General features: G+C 43.2%; 2 protein-coding genes across 1 annotated transcript in view; both read left to right on the plus strand.

The window, feature by feature from the left end:
- Cpe (carboxypeptidase E) overlaps positions 1-20,031 on the plus strand; it is a 110,792-nt gene extending 90,761 nt beyond the window's left edge. The window contains 5 exon segments of the mRNA NM_013128.2: positions 94-276; positions 2,590-2,729; positions 14,380-14,479; positions 16,929-17,047; positions 19,363-20,031. Of these exon segments, the coding sequence (NP_037260.2) occupies positions 94-276; positions 2,590-2,729; positions 14,380-14,479; positions 16,929-17,047; positions 19,363-19,461 (641 nt within the window). The 3' untranslated portion in view covers positions 19,462-20,031.
- The window catches only part of Erich1 (glutamate-rich 1), a gene marked incomplete at its 5' end in the record, with an annotated part of 52,793,804 nt that overhangs the window by 334,604 nt on the left and 52,434,795 nt on the right, over positions 1-24,405 (plus strand).

Raw genomic sequence — 24,405 nt, forward strand, 5'->3', positions numbered from 1 at the left:
AAAAGTTACGTCAGCAGGGACTCTTCAGCAAGCGAACGATGCTTTTGGGTCGCAGTCTGTCCGTTTCTCCCATCTTGTGAATTCATTTTCTAGGTACTGCTCACGAATACAGTTCCTGCCCTGATGACGCAATTTTCCAAAGCTTGGCTCGCGCATACTCTTCTTTCAACCCAGTCATGTCTGACCCCAATCGACCTCCCTGTCGCAAGAATGATGATGACAGTAGCTTTGTAGATGGAACAACCAATGGTGGTGCATGGTACAGCGTCCCCGGTGGTGAGTGTCCCCTTTGCTCTCTGATTCTGGGAACTTGGCTTCTTTTATTTACCATGTAGACTCAGAAAATGATCGCCACCTATAGAATTTTCACTCTTCCTCAGTCATTAAAAAAGGAGATGAAACTTTCTGCTGTCTTAGCGAGGTGATTGTTACATGTTATTCTGGTTTTGTTGATTTAAACATGGAGGTGCTACTATCTGAAGGAGTACGCTAGGGATATAGAAACTGAATATGGGTAACTAGCCACTTTTCTAGTTCAGCCATCTGCAGTAAGAGGGCCTCCTTATGTTAGGCGAGCCATGCCTTTCTCTTAAGCCAATGTGCGTTTTGGAGGCTATGCAGCAGCATCTAGCAGACCTTGTGGGGTGATTTGAATGGGAATGGCCTCCATTAACTCATATATTTGAATGCTTGCTTGCTAGTCCATGGGGCTGTCCGGGACACCTTCCCCCACAGATGAGGCAACTCCTGTGGCCTTCTCTCTACTACTTTGCAGAACTCATTTGCCAAGTTGCCCCAGCTACTTAGAGGTGTAACCTCAACTAGAGATGAAGGGCAAAACGTGCAAATGTACAATCATCAATAACTTAAGGGATATTTCCTATGCCTCACCTGGTAACAGAGAGAGCAAGGGCTTTACGTTTTGATTCCTTATGCTCTTAGAGAATGTTCTTTATGTTTTCTATGGTACAAGTTTCTTTTGTTTCTACTCAGATTTTGCATTTGGGCAGGCAAGATCTGACACTTTCCCTCTGTCAGTTGGGAAGTATGGTCTACGTGAGATTTAAGGTTAAGTACATCAGGTGGAGAATAATGTATGTTCATCTTATGTTAGAGAGCAGTTTTGTATTTTGCTCTAAGACACTGGTTTTGTTCATTATATAGCTAGTTGCTATAACTTAGAATCACCCAAGAAGAGAGCCTCAATTGAGAGACATTCTAGATCACATTGGCCTGACCACATGTCTGGGGAGATTATCTTGATTGTTCATCGATGTGGGAAATTCAGCCTGCTGTGGGTGGCACTATTCCCAAGGCAGGGAGTCCTGAATTACGTGAGGTGGGAGAAATGAGAACCAGCAGGCACCAAGGGTGGATTCACTTAGGATTCAAAGAGAGAAAATTTCAGTGATTTCTTTGGACCAACCTCTCCAAGCAGCCTGTGTATCATCTGCATGATATACAGTCATATGAATTAGCAAAGAACTGATAATGCTCATGGTAACCATAGCAACGCCTTAGTCAATCATGTCCCACTGTAAACAAAGAAAACTCAGAAGATCTTTACCTTCCTGTCATAATTTTATTTCTCTTGCTGTGACAGATGCCCTGACTAAAAGCAGCAGAGGGGAAGGAGAGTTTATTTGGGTTACAAGTCCAAGTCCATTATTGCTGGAAGTCAAGGCAGGAGCTTAGCGTGCACATCCAGTCAGGAGCTGAGAGGTGCATCTGCCTTGGCCAGATCTACTAGGTAAAGGACCCAGATTCTAAGCGACAGGAAAGTCTTCTGACAAAAAGGGTCATCTTGGGTTGTTCCATTGGCTCTGGGCTGCCACGAAGTACTGGAGGTACAACCTTCCCAGCCATGTAGCTCTTAGCCATTGTACAGGAAGTAGAGGGAGGCAATTAGGAACTCTTAGCAGCCAACACAGCAATTTGAATGTGGGTAGTTTGGCTCTAGGAAAGCCGTCTGCTAGACAACAGCACCCCCAGTGATGGTAATCTAATTAAAGTTATTCTGAGTATCAAATCTACTCTGTGGTTTAGTTAGCAGTATAATTAACATTATATCTAATATGAAGTAGATGTGCCATGTTAATCGATTTAATATTTGATATAATTAAGAGGCATAGATAGTAGACATCATATACTGAAAGTCCGAATCCCTCAGGAACACACATTGAGTTCGGTTTCATGTCATCTCAGCAGACTCTCCCAGTTCCTGCCTCATAGGAAGGCGGCTTAGAGCGATGCGTTTTTCCTTACCAGGCCAAGGGATATTCAGCTTGACTTTCTTGAAGTCCATTAAGCCCTGAGTAATGTGGATGGCATCTGCTTTTGTCCCCACCCTACAACATGGTTGCATTGAGCTAAATGACCATTTAAGACACTGGATTTTGTGTGTTTAAAACAAGAGTCTCTCAAGAATGTTTTCTGTTCCCCATGGGAGGCCATTTCTGTGTAGACTCCTGAGGAGTCCTTCAGTGTACCGACTGTTCTGTCTTTTGTTGAAGGCCTTAGATTACCAGAAGGGCGTGTGTAGACTTGCAGCCACTGTATGTACGTACTGACTTTTTGCTGCTTGGGCAGGAATGCAAGACTTCAATTACCTGAGCAGCAACTGCTTTGAGATCACTGTGGAGCTTAGCTGTGAGAAGTTCCCACCTGAAGAGACTCTCAAAAGCTACTGGGAAGATAACAAAAACTCCCTCATCAACTACCTGGAGCAGGTAAAACACAGTACCCAACGTCAGCTGGTGTAGCAGTCTTTAACCCTGCAGTACAATAGACTCATAAAGGGGGTTCTCTTTGGGGTGGGTCATCTGAATGAAGGTGCCAATGTGGGAAACAGAAGAATTAGACTTTTATTTGCCATAGGTCTTATGGTTCATGACTGCTCACTAGGAACTGACTACAGTAGAGAGCTGTCAAATGAGACATCTTAATTTCCTTTAGTCACACTCTGCTAAGCAGTAACCATCTTAAGGCACTCTCTTAGCTGATCACCCTGGGCCTTTGACAGGTCCAGGATATGAACAGGGTGAACCAGTCATGCAGGAGTGAGACTAGCGCCTGAGTGAGTCTTCTGGATTTTGTACTCCAAATGCTTCTCCTCCCTCTCACTAGACTCATGTGGACCTCAGGTGAAGATTTACTGAGCCCTTAGTGTTTCTCAGGGATTATTCTGGATATGTTACACATAAATTTATGCATTGGATCGTTAAAACAATTCTACAAATCACCTGGGACCGCCACTGTTATCCTCATCTATGAATTAGACAAAGAATCGGAGACCAAAGAAGTTGATTGGCTTTGCTAGGTTATGTACTAAAGAGTTTAATCGAGGAAGTCTTGTTCTAAAATTTCCCTGTTGTAACTGTTGTGTTGTCAACACCAAATCTTTATCAGGGTCACCTACATAGCCGTTGCAATCAATATGTTGGTATAGAATTTCAGGGCATCTCACACTCTATCAAAATTAATTTTGACCTGCCTGCTCAGACTTGGCTGGCCTTCGCATTTCTATCCCCACTATAGTATACATAGATGTTGGTGTCAGTGATAAATTAGTGGACAGACTAGTGGGCATCACCCCTTGCCTGCAGTGGCTCATTTGTTATCAGAGTCTATTCCGTATGTCGTCATTTTCACCTGAAGTCTGCTAGAATGATGTTTGTTTCGCACCCTCTAGAGGGCCTGGACTAATCAAACGGCTTCACTATACATGAATGTTCTTAAAAATCATGTGGCTACCATCCTAGTGTCGTTTCTGTTCCTGATACAAGCAATGTAGGAGAGAGTTTATTTTAGCTCAGAGTTCCAGGTTATGGCACTTTGTTTTGAGGAAGTCAGTAAGTGGGGCAGAGACTTGACAGCTGCCCACATCCACAGTTGAGCAGAGAAAGAATGCATACATCTGTGTGTAGGTCAGGACAATGGACGGGTGCAGCTGTGTGTAGGTCAGGACAATGGATGGGTGCATCTGTGTGTAGGTCAGGACAATGGATGGGTGCATCTGTGTGTAGGTCAGGACAATGGATGGGTGCATCTGTGTGTAGGTCAGGACAATGGATGGGTGCATCTGTGTGTAGGTCAGGATAATGGATGGGTGCATCTGTGTGTAGGTCAGGACAGTGGATGGGTGCAGCTGTGTGTAGATCAGGACAATGGATGGGTGCATCTGTGTGTAGATCAGGACAATGGATGGGTGCATCTGTGTGTAGATCAGGACAATGGATGGGTGCATCTGTATGTAGATCAGGACAATGGATGGGTGCATCTGTATGGAGCTCAGCCTCTCCACTCTTACAGAGTCTGGGATCTGAACCTATTGGATAGTGTTTCCCACTTTTATCTTGGAACTTCTTACCTCAATATGGTTAACTAATTAATATAATCCGAAAACCTGGCAGAGTCATACCTGATCTGAGCAGTCATTAAGATTCTTCCCAGTTCATACTACATTGTATCAAGTTGACAGTTGAAGCTGACAATCACAGTGACTTATGAACATGAATACATATGAAAATGTACACATAAAACCAGTACTTATGTTTGTTTGTTTGTTTTGAAACAAGCTCTTACTTTGTAGGCTGGCTAGCCTGAAACTCACTAAGCAGACCAGGTCAGTTTGAAACCCAGAGATCTGTCTGCCTCTCCCTCCCCTTTTCACAGGGGTTGCATATCAGATAATTACATTATGATTCATAACAGTAGCAAAATTACCGTTATGAACTAGCCATGGAAAACATTTTTTAATTTAAATTATTATTCTTACTCACTTTACATCCCATTCACTGTCCCCCCCCCCCCCCCGTCCAAAGATGCTTTCCTGACAAAACATTTAGATCTTGTTTGTCCATTTTTTCCAACAGAAATATGTATAACTACTTTTATATCCCAGGTACTCTGGGAGGTGTTGGTTTTAGAGAGCGTCTTCCACATGCGTCTGTGGTAGTGAGGTCATAAACATGAGCCCCTAGCCTTGGTAGGCTGTAACTGCTGAGATAAAGGTTAACTACAGGGAGAACTCTGATGGTCAGGCACAGAGGGGCCCTTAACCCAGTCATAGGAGTTTAGGAAAAAAGTGTCTTGGAGCTGTATGTACGATTTCCTATTGTTAATACCAATAAGATCATCACCGTGACCAACAGTTAAAAAACAGGCCCAGCTGATGCTTAATTGTTTTTTTTTTTTGGGGGGGGGGAATAAATATAAAGCTAAATAAACCATAAATCATTGTATTGGGGAAGAGAATATTTGTCCTTTTCCTGATGTTGAGTCGTTTGAGGACAGAGAGGAGTTGGGAACAGAAGGGATGGAGGCACCGTTTCAGGCCACTTGGAAGGGAATTTGCTCCCATCTGGCATTGGTGCTGTGGTGCAAGCTGTGTAGAAGCAGGAAGAGGCCTTTATGACAAAAGCACTCAGGCTGTGCCACGAACACTCCAGCTTGAATCAAAAGCCGAGGAGAGCTCATGAAGGTTGCCAGCGGTTTCCTGCTGTCACTGCTTTCTTGACACTTGTGTTGATTAGGGACTGAACATCTGGGCCTGTAATCTAAGTAAGGCCTAGGTTTCACCTCCTGCCAATAGGTGGTTGGGTTTAATTCTGTCACTGGTGGAGAGGAATCTCCTGCACAGTTTTAACTGGAATATTCACAGGAACTAGAATTGTAAAGCTAATTAGAGTCGGTGGTTTGTTGAGAATTGCTCCCCATTCAATAGCTTTGGAAAAGTCTAGTTCTCCAAAATCCTCAAGGAATTTCTGAGTCTGCTTCATGGATTGCTTGAATCAAACCCATCTAAGGATCCTCTTAGGCAATGAGTTTCCTGTCATGTCCTAAAATCTACAGTTTCTGGAGGGGATGACTCCAGCCCCTGTCACGCGCCCAACGTCTCACCAGCATAAACGATGGGCAGCAACAGGATTCTTCTTCGAACAAGCCTTTACTGTACAGCTCTCTTGAACAGGGACAGGGGACCTCAAGCAGCAAGAGCGCTCACCTTATATAGACAGCAGTATGCTAATAATCCTTCAGGGATTGGCGGGGCACGGGTCACCCCACTATAACCCCACTGTCATTCCGCTATCACCCCACTTCTTGTCCTCCAGGGATTGGTGGAGAATGAATCACCTCACTAGCGTGGTACCACCCCTCAGCATATTACTGGCCAACTGACACCAGGTGCAAAACCTGCGCATGCGCAGTACCACTGTTCACCACTGGAGGGCGCCCTACATCTCCCCCTTTTTTGTTTAATAAAATGACTGGTCTAGATCTGGGTGTCACGTCAATCTTGTCATTGCTCCTGTCTTAGGTCGTTCTCATCCAAACTTGGCATTACCCGTCATAGAGTTACCCTATTGCCACTGGGCTCCATGTCTTAGGCTGGTCCGAGCTTGAGGAAAGTTGCCCGTCTCTGGATACAATGACTCCACATGACAGTGACAAAAATGATCTAGGGCGAACTCTTAATCTTTCAAAGAGGCCAGCCACATGTTGGGAGAAGCACCCTTTTTAATGGTGGTCATAGCCTGGTAAACAACCACTTCGTGTCTGGCATGTTCTCTTTTTAAATGGCCAATAAGCCAGAGATCTATTCCGCAACCCAGGAGGACAATAGCTCCCCAGGCAAACATGCCCGCCCACTCCCTAAAAAGAGAGAAAGCATTGGTAATCCATGAGGACAAATCTTCAACTGTGATGGGGTCCAACCTAGTGCTGTTGAGGACAGCAATCTGCATCAGCAATTGTCTTGATAGTTGCTCTGCTTTCATGGACCAGTTTCCTTTCAGGTAATTCGAGATTTCTTTGCTCTGTTGAGAATGCTGAGAAAAGTTAGCTCGCAAAGGAATAATGCATAAACCTCTAAAGGCAGAAACACAGGACAGCTGTGTCATATGACACAGTGCTTCAATTTGTTTTTGAACTAAATCTATCCTTTGATTAGCTAATAGAAAGCCAGATGCCAAATGGGTACATTGCTCACATTAGAGCTTATATTATATTGAATATTGAAATGTGGCTCTATGCAACCAAACGCAGGGCAGGGAAGATTTCTTAAACAGTAAAACATAAGGTATGTGACAGAGAAAAGTTAATGGCGGCATACCATTGGGGCATTTCTCCATTTGGTACTATACAGGGAACATCACGAAAACAGGAGGTAGAGAAAAAGGTTGGCAAAACAGTAGAATTGCTATGAACTGGCATGGGTACTGGCCAGAATCTGGCAATAGCCCACAAGATGTGTGAATCAACCTGGATTACCATTCCCAGTAATAGTAGGGTTCGTAGTCTCATCTTCAGGAAGAGCAGAAGGCAATCTTCAAGTCAAGCACTCAGGTACCCAAATTGGATTTTCTTGATTCTGCGGAAAAACACAGACAGCTCCCCTAGATCTCGAAATCACGGGATCTGGGCCATGCCATTCATCAGTTAAGACATCCTTCCACTTTACTTCTGCATTAGTCATAGGTGTAGTGGCAGCATGGTGATCCGCGGCAGAGCGGCCATGTGCATCCAAAATTAAGAAATTTAGAGTAAAAAGAGCCAAAGAAAGTTGTTCTTTTGGTGTTCAGCTGCTGGCAATTCCCTCTTTTTGTTTTTTTATAAGCTCTTTTAAGGTATGATGTGCTCTTTCCACAATTCCTTGATCTTGGGGATTGTATGGCAATCCTGTAGTATGTTTGACCTGCATTGTCTGGCAAAATGCCTGAAAGGACTTTGCAGTATAGGCAGGCCCGTTGTCTGTCTTGAGACTATCAGGCTTTCCCAGGCTGCCCATGCCTCTAAGCAATGACTAATGGCATTATGAGCTTTTTCACCAGTCATCAGAGTAGCGTGTATAATACTGGAACAGGTATCAACAGAAACATGAGCATATTTTAAATTTCCAAATTGAGATGAGTGTGACATCCATCTGCCAAAGTTTTAGCGGGGATCAGACCACGAGGGTTAATCCCCACATGAGGAGGGTGGTGAAATTGAACACAATTCTGGCAACGTAACACCACATCACGAGCTGTAGCCCTAGAGATGTTAAATTTTTGTTGAAGAGTAAAAGCAGGAACATGAAACTTTTGATGAAATTCTCTAGCGAGATCAACCGGAGCGGCATGAAAAATAAACTCTCTACGAGTATTAGCATCCACCAGGGCGTTATTACTGGTCATGGGACCAGGCAAATTAGTATGGGCTCGAATATGTTGTATAAAAAATTTATTTTTTCTGGCCCAAATCGAATTTTGTAATTCTAAAAGAATTTGACATACAGTACTAGTAGACCGAATTGGCCCTGCAATTTCAAGTGAGCGCACAGCATTAACTACATAAGCAGAGTCAGAAATTAAATTAAAAGAATCATGAAATCTTTTGAAAACTTCCAATACAATTTTACATTCTATAATTTGGGGGTGCCTGGACTGTATTGAATTAATACTGGTCCTTGAGAATCAACCAGATAGGCACCTACACCTGTTTTGGAGCCATCTGTATAAATATCTAACGCTCCAGACAAAGGCTCTGAGGCAGTGATCTTAGGAAAGATCACTGGGTGTTCAGTAAAAAATTGTAGCAAAGGATCCTTAGGATAATGATTGTCAAACTCTCCACCAAAACTACAGCGTAATATGGCCCAATCATCTATCAAGGCACACAATGTTCCCATCTGAGCAGTTGTATATGGTATAATAATTTTCTTGGGTAAAATACCAAAATGCTGAATGCAAGACTTAACGCCTAACACAGCAAGTGCAACAGCAGAAGGGTAATATTCAAGGGTCTTATTAGGAGAAATATGGGGATAAATCCAAAGAAGCGGTCCCTGTTGCCATAGCACTCTTGTAGGCTGACGAAAGGTTCTCAGTATACACAAAAGGAGATCCTCCTTTTCCTTGTACCTTTTTAGCATTGCCTTTTCCAGTCTTTCTTCTACTTTCCTCAAGGATAATTGTGCTTCCTTGGTTAAAGCACAGGGTGAAGTAAGCTGAGAATCCCCTTTCAGGATCTCATAAAGTGGTTGTAAATCTACATTGGGCATTTTAATATAGGGTCGAATCCAATTTATGCTTCCTAGTAATTTTTGAAAATCATTTAATGTTTTTAAATGATCTTTTCGTAATTCAATTTTTTGAGGGGAAATGCTATGAGGAGTGATTTTAGTTCCTAAATATTCTCCCATTTGGCCCATTTGAACCTTTTCAGGTGCTATGAACAATTGATTGTTTTCAAGCATCTTAACCACCTTCGCATAAGCCGCTTCTAGGGTGCCACAATCTTCATATCTCTCCCTCTCACACTGAGCAGCCTCTTCCTCGAGATCAGCCTCATCATCCCAAAATCCAGTCTCCAAAACACCGAGTCTATCCTTCATGCTACAAGGTTTGACTGCCAATTCCTACATATGAACACATGATGGTGCGGTCTCCAATACTTAAATAAAGAGACATTGTCTTAAAATCTTTTAGAAGCCTGGTTTCTAGGATAAGATTTCCATAAAAATATCATCCCAATTTAGACCTGTTTCCCTAGATTGGCTCATGCCACATGTTGTCTAGAATGACTCTATCCAAATTTACCAGTTTTATGTCAACTTTCTGTTACCAATGTTACATTTTTTTTAACCATATCCAATAAACTTAAAAGCCAATAGTCCATAACCAAGGCATGTAGAGAATATTTATACATTTAAAGCCAATCAGAAACAAAAATGAAGTGGCTACACATACCTTTAATATTTAAATCAATCACCATTTTTACTTTTTCTAGCTGTAGTTTTAAGAGAAACACCTTGTCACCTGTTGAGTCCAATAATCACAGTCAAAGATTTTTCTAAGAGAAACAGCCATCAGTTCCGTTACCTTAGAAGCTGTGAAGCTCCTGGTGTCTTTAAGATCACCTAGTATAAACATTTAGCCAGCCCCCTGGGGAGCTTGCCCAGTGGACTTAGGCTTCTAGCTACAGATGCAGGCTCCAAAAGCCAATTGAAACTTTTTATTTATTTGTTCCTTTCTTGAAAGGAGTTAAAGCTACATCAATGGGTGAATCAACCAGCATTTAAAATTTTAACCTTTTCTTTTAAACATGAAACACAAAACATTCAAGCAACGAGAAGCAAGACCCAGACATAAATTGACATACATGGACAGCTTGGTGCACCAAGGACAGACAATAGACACAGAGGAAAAGAACTAGATGGTGTCCCACCAAAGGGACCCAGACATCCTACCTAAAGAACCCAGAACCAGAAATAAGCACTTCTCCAATAGGAGCCAGCAAGGAGGCAAGACGTCTCCCACCTCCTTCTGTTCCCAGGAGAGCTCCAAAAAGTTTAAGCTCATTTCCTTCTTTTGCCAAAGCATCTGTGGAGTTCGGGAGGACTGTTTTTCTCAACCCCATTCTTTCTCTTGTCTAGGGTGTAAACTGTCTCTAGTCAGGGTCCAAAGACTAAAAGCATCTATGAGAATCGACTTTGCTTCTCTAGATTTTAACATAACTCTAAAAGAACACATACACAAAAAAATTTTACCATTATTTACCTTGTCCCCTTTTGACCACTACCACTATCCCAAATCTTTATCTTTGCACATGCTTTCAATTTCTGTGATCCTTCTGAATTCTGCTTACTGGGGCCTTTAAAATCTGTATCCACCACCTGAGTTCCCATTCGAGGGGTCAATACGAGTCTGGTGGTAGAACTGAGGTCGAGTCCTGCGCTTCCTTTTGTTGCTCTGCGGGAGGCCCGGGACCCGATGGTTCTACCTTTAGTTTCACTTTCTCTAAGCTGTCCGTGATGCTTTCTAGATTGTCTGACATTTCTAAGATCAAGGCTTTTAAAGAAGGATATATCTTATTTGTTTCCTGGTCCTGATTATCCTCTTTTTTTTATCTCTGCCTTCTCTCTGTTCCTTTTATCTCCTTTTCTTTTCTTTTTTTCCTTCGAGACCTTTTCTCCCTCCGACATACTTTCTTGTTGCTCTGCAAGGACCCTCTGACCTGTCCTAACTGCTGTAATGGCTTCCCACACAAAGAAAAAAAATAAACAAAATTACAAGCCCTACCCACAAAGGATCAATTGGAAACAACATTGCCGTAGTTTACAAACCTTTCGGGCTCTATACCAAGGCTTTCATCTTCTCTGCTTACAAACCTTTCGGCCTCTATACCAAGGCTTTCATCGTCTCTGCTTACCTCCAGAGAACTTTATCGTCCCTTACTGGGAACTTTCCGACGTCGCCATCCTGGAGCTGAAGGGTTCTGAAATCTATGAGGATGTCCTCGGGTGTCCGTACAGGGCCACCACTTGTTGCGCGCCCAACGTCTCACCACCATAAACAACGGGTGGCAACAGGATTCTTCTGCGAACAAGCCTTTACTGTACAGCTCTCTTGAACAGGGACAGGGGACCTCAAGCAGCAAGAGCGCTCACCTTATATAGACAGCAGTAGGCTAATAATCCTTCAGGGATTGGCGGGGCACGGGTCACCCCACTATAACCCCACTGTCATTCCACTATCACCCCACTACTTGTACTCCAGGGATTGGCGGAGAATGAATCACCTCACTAGCATGGTACCACCCCTCATTAGCATATTACTGGCCAACTGACACCAGGTGCAAAACCTGTGCATGCGCAGTACTATTGTTCACCACAGGAGGGCGCCCTACAAGCCCCCAGTGCGCAAGCTCTTTGTGTGACCCAACACTACAGACGTGTTTAAGGGTGCCTGATCCAAACAGACCTTAGCTGACTCAGCATTTGCCTTTGTATGCTAGGGAATGGAAATCTCCTGAACTCTGGAGAGAGAACACCACAGGAGGGGTCAGGAACAGGAGAACAACCCTCGAAGCTACAGTCAAATCTGAGCTTCTGGAACTTTCTTTGCAAAAGCCATAAAGTGACAGGGGTTTCTAGTATGAACCCTGTCTTCACAGTTATGACTGCTCTTGACATGTCTTCTGGTATTTATTGCTACAGCAGGAGTTTTCAAACAGAAAAGTTCCTGCATCAGAAAAAGAATAATGTGCTTAAAAGAAGAGTAAAAACATTGATATACTAGAAAGTTACTCATAGTTGATATATCAGAAGAAAATGTTTAGATGCAGGAGGATATCTTGAGTTCATTGCTGACATGGTAAGAGAGTTCCAGGTCACACAGGGTACATAGTGAAGCTCTGTCTAGAGAAAAACAAAAGAGATCAGTTAAATGTTATCTCCAGCTTTTGGGGCTGCAGAGAGGTCTCGGCAGTCAAGAGTACTTGCTGCTCTTATGGAGAACCCGAGTTCCCTGCTCCACATGGCAGCTCACAACTGCAAAACTTTACACACACACACACACACACACACACACACACACACACACACACACTGAATCTAAAAGAGGAAGGGCATTTATTATTTAAATATTTATTTCACTGCATATTCTCAGTCCCAAGTGGATAAGCAAAAAATGTCAGGAACTTTAACTCACCATATTTATAGACTAATCACGTTTCTGTGGTGATTGCTGCATCCATGAAAATACCCATGATTTTTCCATGGTAAGGCAATTTAAAAATTTTGTTTTTGTTTCAAGCTTCACGAAAATGTGTGATGTCAAGACTACAGTATCTCTAAGATGAACAAAGTGGCCCTCCCTGAACAAGCTAGGGGCATTTTGAATTTATTAATTTAATTTTGTTAGGGGTCCTTAACAAAAATCCCTCAACCCAGTTTCAGATTTGTGACGTGTGATCCTTGAGTACAGTCCTCTACAGTCAGGTCTGATCAGGAACGGCCTGCTCACCTCTCCACCCGGAAACCCAACATTTCCCGTTCCCGTCTCCACTGAATGTTTCAGTATTTCAGTTTTGGTCGGCTGGTTCAGAAGGCCCTAAACAAAAACTTAAGATGTACTTATGCACCTTTCACTAAACTAATTGCCTTCAAAATGGTCACTCATTATTTCTGAAATAAATGCCCTTAGAGCAAAAAACAATACATACTGTTATTTAGACCTTCAAAGAAAAACAAATGCAAAAATTATTACTGAGAAGTGGGGCATTTCGCAGAAAAAGTATGCATGACTGGCAAGTTTTCTCTTCAATGATAAAAGGGATGCCTGGAATTTATTCTATGCTCTGTAGAAAATATTTAAATATCTCAGGAGCAGAAGAAATTTCACTTTCTTTCCTTGAGACAAGGTCTCCTGCATGCAGGCTGGCCTTTTTGAATTCCCTTATCAGACTCATCCATCTGACTGCACCTCTTTCTACCTGGGACGACAGGTGTGTACCACTATGCCCAATTTATGTGATATTGGAGACCGAATCTGGGATTTCAGATACTAAGATATCAAATGTAATTAGGGACTTACATTTGATACCTTAGAAGGTATACTGCCTACAGATTTGAACTGGTCTGGGGAAACAGCAGTTGGTAAAATGTTGGGGAAGCATCATGCCCTGAGTTTGAATCTCTAGCACCTATGTCAGAGGCAAGGTTGCTGGCACAGACAGGGTGGTCCTCAGAGCTCACTGACTAACCACTAGCCAGTTAGTAGTCAGTTAGTAGCCAACTGGGAGCTCCAGGTTCAGTGAGAATTCAGTCTCAAAATATAAAATGGGACACGGTAGGGGAGGAAGACATTTGATGTAGACCTCTGTCCCCCACAGGCGTGTGTGTGTGTGTGTGTGTGTGTGTGTGTGCACGCGCACACACACGTGCATATATGCTCACATGAATCTGTATGAATGCACATACATACAAGCTTATAAGTTATCTTATAAAGACTATAAAGGAGCCGTTCCGTAGCTTGGATGGCAGTGATTAATTGCTGATAATCCAGAGAGACTATTCTCACTACTTGCCCTTCCCTTTCCATCCTTAATTGGGATCCGATTTTCAGTCTTGGAGTTCCCTGATCTGTCACGCCCTTATTTTCAGTCCAAACCATGTCGGTAATGAGCTCGATGCAGAGGTAGGCACAGCTCAGATCTTTTCATTCAGCTCAGCTAGAGCTAGTATTAATAGGCTGTGACATACTGGCCAGCTCAGCGCTATAAACCGTTTCTATAGATGACCTTATTTGAAAGAGAGAAAGGGAGGGGGAGGGGAAGAGAGAGGGGGAAAGGGAGAGGGAGAGAGAGAGGGGTAGGGGGAGAGGGAGAGAGAGAGAGAGGCTAAAACTTCACAAACATAACAGGCTTTTTTTTTCTTTTCTGTTATTCGGAATGTCCTTCAAAAATCCATGTCCTCAGAAGATTTGTGCCTGTTCTGTTTTTTAAATAATGAGGCTCTACACCGTATTGCTAGAAAGCAAGAAGATGCTTGACACGAAGCACATTTTAAATTCGTCTCTATTATAATTCCTTTTTGACTGTCTTTGACATTCACAGATACACCGAGGTGTTAAAGGGTTTGTCCGTGACCTTCAAGGTAATCCGATTGCCAACGCAACCATTTCCGTGGATGGGATAGACCATGATGTCACCTCGGGTGGGTATTATTTTGTTTTAGTTTTTTTTCCTCTTGGAGGCAAGGATTATGAAAATGAACATAACCACTAATTATCATAATTAAAATTTGCATACTAATTCTAAGTATAGCAGTAATTGCCTCATCTGCCTTTACCCGGACTCTCTTCTTAATTCCACATTGTTCTGAGACGGAGCAGTGAAGCCTAGGATGTTTGGAGCCAGCAGGTGGCGCCCTTTACCCAGAGCGGGCGGTTGTAAGTCTGCTGCCCTGCTTTACTGTTGGGAGCGGCTGAGGTTAAACTCCCAGAACTTGTGTGTCTGGGCAACCATATGCATTTCTATCAAGCTCATTTTACTTTAACCACCAACACTGGAGTCCCTGCAGCCAGATAACAAAATCAGTAGCAAGAACACTCTTCTTAGTCGTTAGGATTATTTAACATTTCATTTATTTTCTAAAGGCTTATTGTCCTCTTCAATTCATTTATACACGTATTCAGCAATATTTAACACTATCCCAAGTTTGGGATGCTTTCCCAGTCAGCATCCTAGAACCCAGGCCAAGATCCTACCCCCTTTACTCCTGGTAACTCAAGCCTAATGCCCCCTGGCCACAGGATGTTCCGCTAACTCCGGAAATACTATTTTCTCTTCATCACATGATGCAAAAAACATGAGAGAAATCTAATTTGGGGAATGATTCCTAGAACGGAATGAAACGGAGATTTGTGTGTTATCGTTCTGACAGGGAAGGTTTCCCCAAGGCAAACATTGCAGCTCTGAGAGAAGAGGTTTCCCCTGTGTAAGTGATGCGTCTCTGAAGGGAAAGGTATCCCGGCAGTCAGGAGGCAAGGAATACCACAGAGTCACACTGCACAAGCAACCTCACACAAGACATTTCGGGAAAGACACAGAAGGGTGGCTGCCTCTGCTTGGGAGAGAAGCAGCAGGGAGTGGAACAGGAGACAGATTATATATGGTTTGGGGGGTGGGGCAGGAGGGGTTTTTCAGGGTGAGGATTGGTGAGATTTAAAGTCCTGAGTTTGGGGCAAGCCCCAGGATTGGTAGAATGTCAAGCTCAGGGATTAGTGGATTTTGTTGGGTTACAAAACCTGGAGGGGAGGAGCTCAGGAATTAGTGGGCTTTGGTGGGTTATAAAACCTAGAAGGGAGCTTGGACCTTTTACTCTATAGTTCCCGCTGTAAGAATGTTGTCTATTTTTTTTTTTTTTAATTTTGAGGCAAAGGCCATAAGACTCTAAATGAACACTAGCCCAGAAATAAAGTGAAGTGTGTTGTCCTGGATGCTTCAAGAGATGGTTAAAGGAGCGCAGTAAAGTTACCCTTGTGAGTGAATGACTGGATCTGGCAGCATGGAGACTCTTGACTGAATCTCTCTCAACAAAGGGAGTGGTGTGAGCAGAGGCGATACAGGCAAGACTAGGAGAGAGCCTTTAGCGGCGAAAAATTTTGACACGTTAAGGACATTTTGCCATAAGGCACATATGAGGGTGTGTGTCAGAGGCACAGGCGAAATGGAGAGTGCAAACTGCTCACTAGGGTCTTTGTTACTCAAAGTGAGAGACTCAAAGCCTAGAGGCTTCAGCCTCACCCCAGAGGGTTCAGTACACAGAACCCAAGGGCTCACTTCTGAGCTAGTCGGGCAGAGCCTGCATTTTGCCAACTTTTCTATTTGATTGACCTGCACCTGAGGCTGGGAAGATGGACTGTAGAAAACAGGAGACTGGTGGGCCAGAGAGACACAGAGGAAGTGACATGATCTTCATGAGCCAGGAAGATGTTTAGGGATTAGAACTGGTCACCATGGGTATTTGCCTAAGCTTCTTACAGTCATATTGGTTGTATAGCAGAGTATAGAGTTGGAAAATATCCAAGGTAGTTTGCCATGAGTCTTGGATCAAGAGAGACAAGTTAAGGCCCATGCATGAGCTCAGTGCAATGGGCCATGGGACCCAGCTTATGTTTAGGAGAAACTTTGGGGAATGAAAGAGATCAAATCACAGATCAGCTTAAGAATTCCAGATCCAGTTCCCGAATGGCACTGCAGTACGCCATGTAAATCTTCAGAAGTTGAAATTACTGACAAGGACCCAGGGGATTCTAATGAAGCTGTCTTGGGGCTAAGCTTTCTGAAACATTGATCTAGAAGATTCTTGGGACCTGAGTTCTTGACCTGGCAAGAATGAAAATGCAGTGCTCTGGTAATCCTTACCATTTGGGGATTTTTTGTGACCAGGAGACTCATATATTAAAGGGTAATATTAGCATGGCTGTCTGTGACTTGGCTCTAAGACACGAGGCTTGTGGAGAGAGAAGTTTGCACTCCTCCTAGAATTTCATCAGAGTAGAAACTCACTGAAAGTCAACTGAGCTAACGATGTACTAGTCCTCAGACAGTATCACCGTCCTCTCCAGCATGTGCCTAGCTTTGATGTTCTGTTTCTACAGCTAAGGATGGGGATTACTGGCGATTGCTTGCGCCTGGAAACTATAAACTTACAGCCTCAGCTCCCGGCTACCTGGCAATCACAAAGAAAGTGGCAGTTCCTTTCAGCCCTGCTGTTGGGGTAAGTATTCATAAAAGGAGATGAGAATAATAGCTCAGCACTTGCCATTGTCAAACATATCAGAGAGATTTATAGTTAACCTTCACTATAGCCTTACAAGGTAGGCACCGTGATTATCCCCACTTAACAGATGAGAAAACTGAGGTCTAATAAAGTCAGTGACCTGATCATGGTCTCTGCTTTTTGAAGAGATTCACAAGGATACAAAATTAGACTTAAAATATTAATTTTTATTTCTATCTTTGATTTCAGTATAAATGGGATTCTGTTACAGTTATCTTTCCCTCTCCTGGACCCAGCACAGTGCCTTACTCAGTATATATTAGAAAAAAGTGCCAGAAGATAATCTTAGGCACTTAACTAAATGTTTGTTAGGAATACACAGTGACTATCCCAAGTGTAAGGGACAACCAGGGTTTGATCCCCACACCCAAGAGAATGTCCCTCAGACGTGGCAGCCACCTGGGATCCATGCCCAGTAGACATGGCAGCCCACCTTGAATCCAATGCTAGAAGGCAGAGATGGGGGACCCTCAGAGAGCTGCCGCTAGACTAGCAAATCAGGTAACTCTGGATGCTGCCCCAGAGGATAAGATGGAGGGCAATAGAAGTTTCCAGCCATCAACCTCAGGCCATATGGTAGCCTGCAGAATTTCTAATAAAAAGGTTTGCTTGAAAAAACTTTACTGTAATTTTATTTATACACCAGAGAGTCATGCATGTGCACACATGTGCACTCGCACACACATGAACCCCTCATGTGAACACACAAACATACATTCACACAAACTACACATCAGACATACAAAAAAAAAAAGAATGAAGTACGGTGAGCTGAATAGTTTAAAAAGTGGCAGAGTTTAATAGGAGGAAGAGCGATGCGCTTGTGGGACGTGTGTGTGTGTGTGTGTGTGTGTGTGTGTGTGTGTGTGTATTCATGGAGATCCCGAATTTCACACTGAATGTCTTTCTCCGTTGCTTTACTCCTTGAGGCAGTGTCTCTTGCTGACCCGGAGCTTCTGGCTATTCTTGCTCAACATTTTGCCCTGAGATCTCCCATCCCTGTTTCCCTCCTGGGATTACAAGCAGCCTTCACACAGGTCTGGCTTTTGTGTGGATTCTGGCGATGTGAACTCTAACTCTTAAAGCTTACGTGGCCAGTGCTTCATCCACTGAGTCCCACCCCCAGCCCTTCAAAAGTACTTTCAATTAATTCTATCAGGCAGTCGATGACAATGTTAACATTTCTCTGGGACCAAAGTTCCAATACAATTTTATATTATATTATTGGGACCATAAAGAAGCCTGAAGAATTTCCGATGAGAAGATTTGCTTAAGGAAACTTCACTCTAATTTTGTTTATGTACCAGGAATTCAAAGTGTACATAGATATTTGTGTGTCTGTGTGTGTGTGTGTGTGTGTGTGTGTGCATGCGTGTGTGTGCTGTGCTGTGTGGTGCACACACGATGTGGCTGTGTCCCAGACTTGCTGGGTGAGCAACAGCTCTCACTACTGAGCAGTCTACCCATCTCCAAACATTTTGGTTTTGCAAACAAAAGATCTTGAATTTCAAAAATGGTTTATTAAATTCGGTTGTGTTTACCTGTACATGAATCTGTGTTCTGTGAAAGGCAGGAAGCAGATTTGGTCAGGGAAACCTGGAAACAAGGTAGCTCCCGGCACAGGCTGGGACAGGTTCAACTCTTTTCTTCTTCAATATTTCAAATAGCCTGAGGATGTAGTGAGTATAATCTTATACCCAAATGAGCAGGCATTGAAATAAGCGTATGAAGGAACTTTGGTTCCAGATAATGTGGGAGATTGAGGAGGACTGGGTCAGGGCTGAGGCTGGATCAACCTTTTATGTAGGTATGTGTAGATTCTGCATAGACTAGAAGAGGACTCAGCCCCCGCCCCCCGGGACAAGCCCCTTGAGCTCACCAGGACCGGAGCGTCTGTATGTATTGTTGAGGGTCTCGTTAACAGCACTTCTTAGATGAGCACTGATGCATTGGGCTGTATTCTGTTAGTCCAACCCCCCAACCAGGACAAAACTCATGGCTGAGAGGCAGAGCTCGGGAGTTAAAGAACTGTCCACAGTGGGGCGGGGGCGGGCATGGATTTTCCGAAATAGGTGCTCTTTGGAAGCCACTCCGGTTAAGCACGCTCCAAGGTGAACCGTCTTCTGAGTTTGTGCTTACAAAGCTATGCTTCATTTGCCACAGACTTAAAGCAAAATCTCCTTTAACCCAAGTGGTTAGGTTGAGTTTATTCTACTGTACAAGCCACAAATCTGTTCTGTTTTCCTCCTCAGGTGGACTTTGAGCTGGAGTCTTTCTCTGAAAGGAAGGAGGAGGAGAAGGAAGAATTGATGGAGTGGTGGAAAATGATGTCAGAGACTTTGAATTTTTAAGAAAGGCTCCTAACTAATGGCTTTAATATATCCATAGACTATAGTAAGATGCAACGTGGCTCTTTTATTTTAGGTTGTGTGCAGTTAATATTTAACATCGGTTTATTTTTGATCATTTAAGTAGTAGTTGCTAATCACTTAAATACACTTGGACAGAACCGTAGTGTCTGGATCGACTTCATTCTTTCATGAACATTCGCTTTAAAATCTAGGAAGATCCTTTAACCTAGTTGGTGACAATGTCACATGACAGATGCCATGAAAAAGTCAACCGATGTAGCTTGGATCTGTGAGCACTGTGTGTATGGCGAGAATCACATAGTTCCATATAAGTTGTCCTTAGTCTCTTGTGCTGATCCACTGTATAAGCATGATCCTGTTAATGCGCTTCTGAGGGAAGGAAAACGTACGTGCTTTGCAAAGGGGCTCTGAGCAGAAGGAAAACCTAGTTCTTGCGTGTACTTTGAAGAACAGAACTGTATTAGTCAGCCTGTTAGTGCAACTTCAGAGTTTGGGGTTTTGTCTTGATTGCAGATTGGCCCAGAATTGCATTCTAAATGAATAAAGGATAAAAAAAAATCCCACGGCGTGCATTTTCTCTATGAAATTTTTGGTTCTAATACTTTAGTTTCATGGTAAAAAAAGTATTTCCTGTACAATGGCTTCTTGTTTATTTAACTTAGACATTGGGAAAAAAGTCATTGACATCTGCACTCCAAGCAGTGGCTTTGAGAGCATTGTCATGTTGAATGAAAGGCTCTGCTTCCATGGAGTTTTAGACAGAGATTTATATATATATATATATATATATATATATATATATATATATATATATATATATATATAGTGTGTGTGTGTGTGTGTGTGTGTGTGTGTGTGTGTCTGCCTGCCTGCCTGCCTGCATGTGGGTTTGTGTACATGAGTGACTTACAAAGGTGAGACGGCCTTCGGATTCCCTGAGACTAGACTTACAGTAGTTGTAGATGCTGTGGTGCGAATTTGCTTCTCTCAAGTGCTGAGCCATCGATCGCTCCAGCCCCGAGTGGACGGATCTTAATGGGCCAACTGTGGACACAGCCTTTATATAAATATACACAGTTATTGTGTAAGCTTGGGTCGTGATGACTAAAGTGAAAGAACATACAGAGAAGGAGTCAGAGGTGGCCTCTTAAGGCACACAAACCCAGACTTCAAATAGAATATGTAAGAGTCATGTGGAGACTGAGTATGGGAGTGTGTGTATGTGTGTGTGTGTGTGAGCATGTGTGTGTGTAGCACTTCTGGTGGTTGTAGTGTGGTTAACTTCAATGCTCCAGCTATAAGGCATAAAGTATAACAGCAACTGTTATGGTAATAGAACCCCAACCTTAGTGGCTTGAACAAAAGTGTATTTAATGCTTATTAAACAGTTCTGTACTGAGCAGAAAGACAATAAACACCACTCAGTCTGAGACCATAGTCCATGATCCATTCTTGTGGAAGGTATGCCATCATCTTGAGGTACCCGTCTAGGTTGCATTGTCAATCTTATTCAGCATAACCACTGAGAAGGGGGAAGGACCCACAGTACACATGCATTTGAGTATACTTTCACCATCAGACCCAAGGATGCTACATACTGATTAAATAACATGGCCTAGACTCACATTCCTAACTGCAAGGGAGTCTGGGAAATGTAGTCTAGCCATCCATGTAGAGGGGCGAGAATGCATATATACTATATATTGTTTAGAATTATCTTCTGAACTACAAAGGAGTTTGGGCAATGTAATCCAGCAGTATTCTTAAAGAGATGAGAATGCACACTGTGTGAACATCTAATGGTCTGTCAGTTGGATGGGCCAGCAGATGACTTTCCAGGAGGAATGAACACCATTCTGAAGGACTTACCAAAAAGAAGGCCTGGAGCAGAGAAAGGTGGGTGATGGGATGTGGAGTGTGGGAGAGAAGGACCAAGTGATCTTATAGAGCAGAACTAAGGATTTGGGATTTTGATCATAGCTGAGTATTCTTTAACTGGAAAGGAGCTCGGCCTAGTTTATACTTGAAAGATCACTTTGGCTACTGTGTGGCAGGTAGAAGAAAGAGCAGAGACCAGGTAGGAGTCTACTGTAGGGATCTAAGAGAGGGGTGACTTGGGTAAGGCTGTGGTAGTACAGGTTAGACGTGGGTGGGTTTGTGATGTATTCAGAAGTAGAGTTAATGGGTCTTAATGAGGAGCTGGTGTTATAGGGACCTAGCTGGTTCTCAGAGACTCCTGGTTCTTCTCACTTAAGCAACCCAGTGCTTTCTATATGGCCTATTGAAAAGAAACAGATTGGGAAAGCAAGTAACTTCAGTTTAGGGAATGTTCAAGTTTGTGTGACAGACAAATGGAGGTGCTGAGTGGATGGCTGGGTTCTCCATGCTAAAGGTTTCCCCCAAAAGGGAAAAAGATTTGAGATTGGACCTAGAGATATGGACATCACTGGCAGCACGATAAAGTGGACTTTTAACTGAGTCATCAGGATTGGGATACTTTTGAGGATGAAAAGAGTCCACTAATTATGTCCAGGTGATTGGAGTGGTCCAGTGCTCTCTGGGCAATCTGTAAGCTAGTGTTAGCAAGAGACAGATGACCTTTAAAACTATTCAAATACATATAACCCCTTAGAGTTAGAAGAAAATAGACCCAAGCTGAATCCTAAGGAAATTCAAGGTTTGCTATTCATGGTTTCTAACAGGAAATGCTAGATAGTTTTAGAAAAGAAACAACCTCCAATATTCCTGCTAACAACTTAGAGTAATTTGTAGGTGGGAATGTGGCATTGTTGGTACAGTGCTTGCCTGGTACACACAAAGCTCTGTATTCATTCGCCAGTTCTACACAAACTGGGCGTAGCTATGCAAACCTGTTAACCCCGCACTTGTAAGGCTGAGGCAGGAGGATCCGAAGTTCAAGGTCATTTTCGACCACAAAGAAAATTTAAGGTCGGTTTGGCCTACATGAGACTCTGTCTCAAAAGCAAAAGAATCACAAAACAGAGTAATTTGTTCTGCTTCAGTCTTAAGTCCATGTAATTGTCCAGGAGCTACGTGCTGCTGCATCCCGTGACCCAGCCGGGTTCAGTATTTCCACCCCGTGGCTCTGCTGTCTCAGCACACATTTTTCTGAGCCATTTTTCACCAGAGCTCCGTTGACCAGGACCAGCCCCGAAGCCTCACTTAGCCACAATGTTTGATAAACTCCACCATCATTGTCATAATCATATTCCCTCTCAGCTGTCGATGAAACTGCTCCCCTCTTTTTCTAAATATGATTTATACCAAAGTATAACAACTTAAGGTCATCCTGAACTGTGACCTTGAGCTTCTGTTGTGAAATACCCTTCAGGGTTTCTATATCAGATAACACATGGCCATTCCTGGCCAGTACACCTAAGAACTATTCATGTGTCTGTCTATGCTCCTGGAATCCAACACACACCCAGACAACACCAGCCATACGTTCATCTAAAGGGATGAAGAATAAATGGTACACTGCACTTATAGTCTGTGCCATTCTGAAGTCTCGCACGTGCATCTTTATTCTTTAAAATCTCACGTTAACTACACAGTATATTCTCATATTAACTCTGCATTCCCACCACTCAATTCTTCTTAGCTCTCCCCACCTTTTCCCAACTTCATGTCCTTTTTTGTCTGTCTGTCGGTCTGTCTGTCTCTTATTTTGTTATAACTCATGGAGTCTAGTTAGTGAAGCCCCATCTGCACATAGGTATGTGGCCATGCACTAGAGCATGGCTAACCAGGAGCCACACCCTTACAAAGACCTGACTCTCTCTCCTCAGCAGTCATTAGGGTCAATATCCTCTGGGGGGGGTAGGTGAGGACTCAACAGCCATCCAGGGCCCACTACTTGACCTTGGCTAGGTCCTGTGAAGCAGCCATGGTGGTGTAAGTTCATGGGTACATCCGTCCTGCCATGTCCCCAAGGCAGTTTTGCCCGTCCATCCTGACCTCTGGTTCTTATAGTTTTTCTGCCTTTTGTTCTGTGATGTTTTTGTGCCATGTGAGATAAATGTCTGTAGATTGTTGTCTTTACATAAGTGAAGGCAGGCACAAGATAAGGCAAGGCCTGTGGTTGGGCAGTGAAAAAGTAAGGCAGACATGGAGTTTTGAAGAGAGGAGGGAGAGAGGAGAAAGAGGAAGAAGAATCAAGGTGGAGGCTGAGAAGGAAGACCCAGAGCTTTGTGGGTAGTTATGAATATAACTAACGAGGGATGGATTTTTACAGGACAATTTGTCTTATCTAGGTGGGCGGTTTATATAATTAGCAATTGGTGGTGAGTTTATTGTGCAGATGTTTTGTGGACTTTGAATTTACTGATATAAAGCTGATTGTTAAATTACAAGCTTATTGAGTTTTGATTTTACTGGGTTACTGGGAGTTGTGACTGTAGCCACAGGAGGCAGATGCTGGGAATGTGAGCAGAGTTCACAGAAAGAGATCTGCAAGGTAGGCGATCTCTGTATGGAACTGACGAGGTGGCAACCTGCGGTGAAACTAGATGGATGGTGAGATTGCTGCCGGGCTGAGACAGTAGCAGGCAGCAGTGTGGGCTGGAGATTGGTAGCTTGGCCAGTTGGGTTGAGATGCTTTGCTTTTTAAGATGGAAATACCTTGCAGATGCCATGTGGCCCAATGGAGTCAACACTAGCGCAAGGTGGTAGATTTGGTTTTTAATATTTACTGCTACAGGTGTTTGATGTTTAGGCAGACATTTTTATAGCCCACTATTTTGAGGGTTGAAAATAGTCCTGGGTTTTGAATTGATTTTGCCCTGTGGGAAAAATCTACCTCCTCCAACACTTCCTTCCTCATGCTTTTAAATTTGCTCCCTGTACTTGTTTACACATCCACTTAGGACCTAGACTGGAGAAGGCTCAACCCTGCATATCCAT

The sequence above is a fragment of the Rattus norvegicus genome, chromosome 16, assembly GCF_021556685.1.
Source record: "Rattus norvegicus strain SHRSP/BbbUtx chromosome 16, alternate assembly SHRSP_T2T, whole genome shotgun sequence".
In the NCBI taxonomy this organism is placed as follows: domain Eukaryota; kingdom Metazoa; phylum Chordata; class Mammalia; order Rodentia; family Muridae; genus Rattus; species Rattus norvegicus.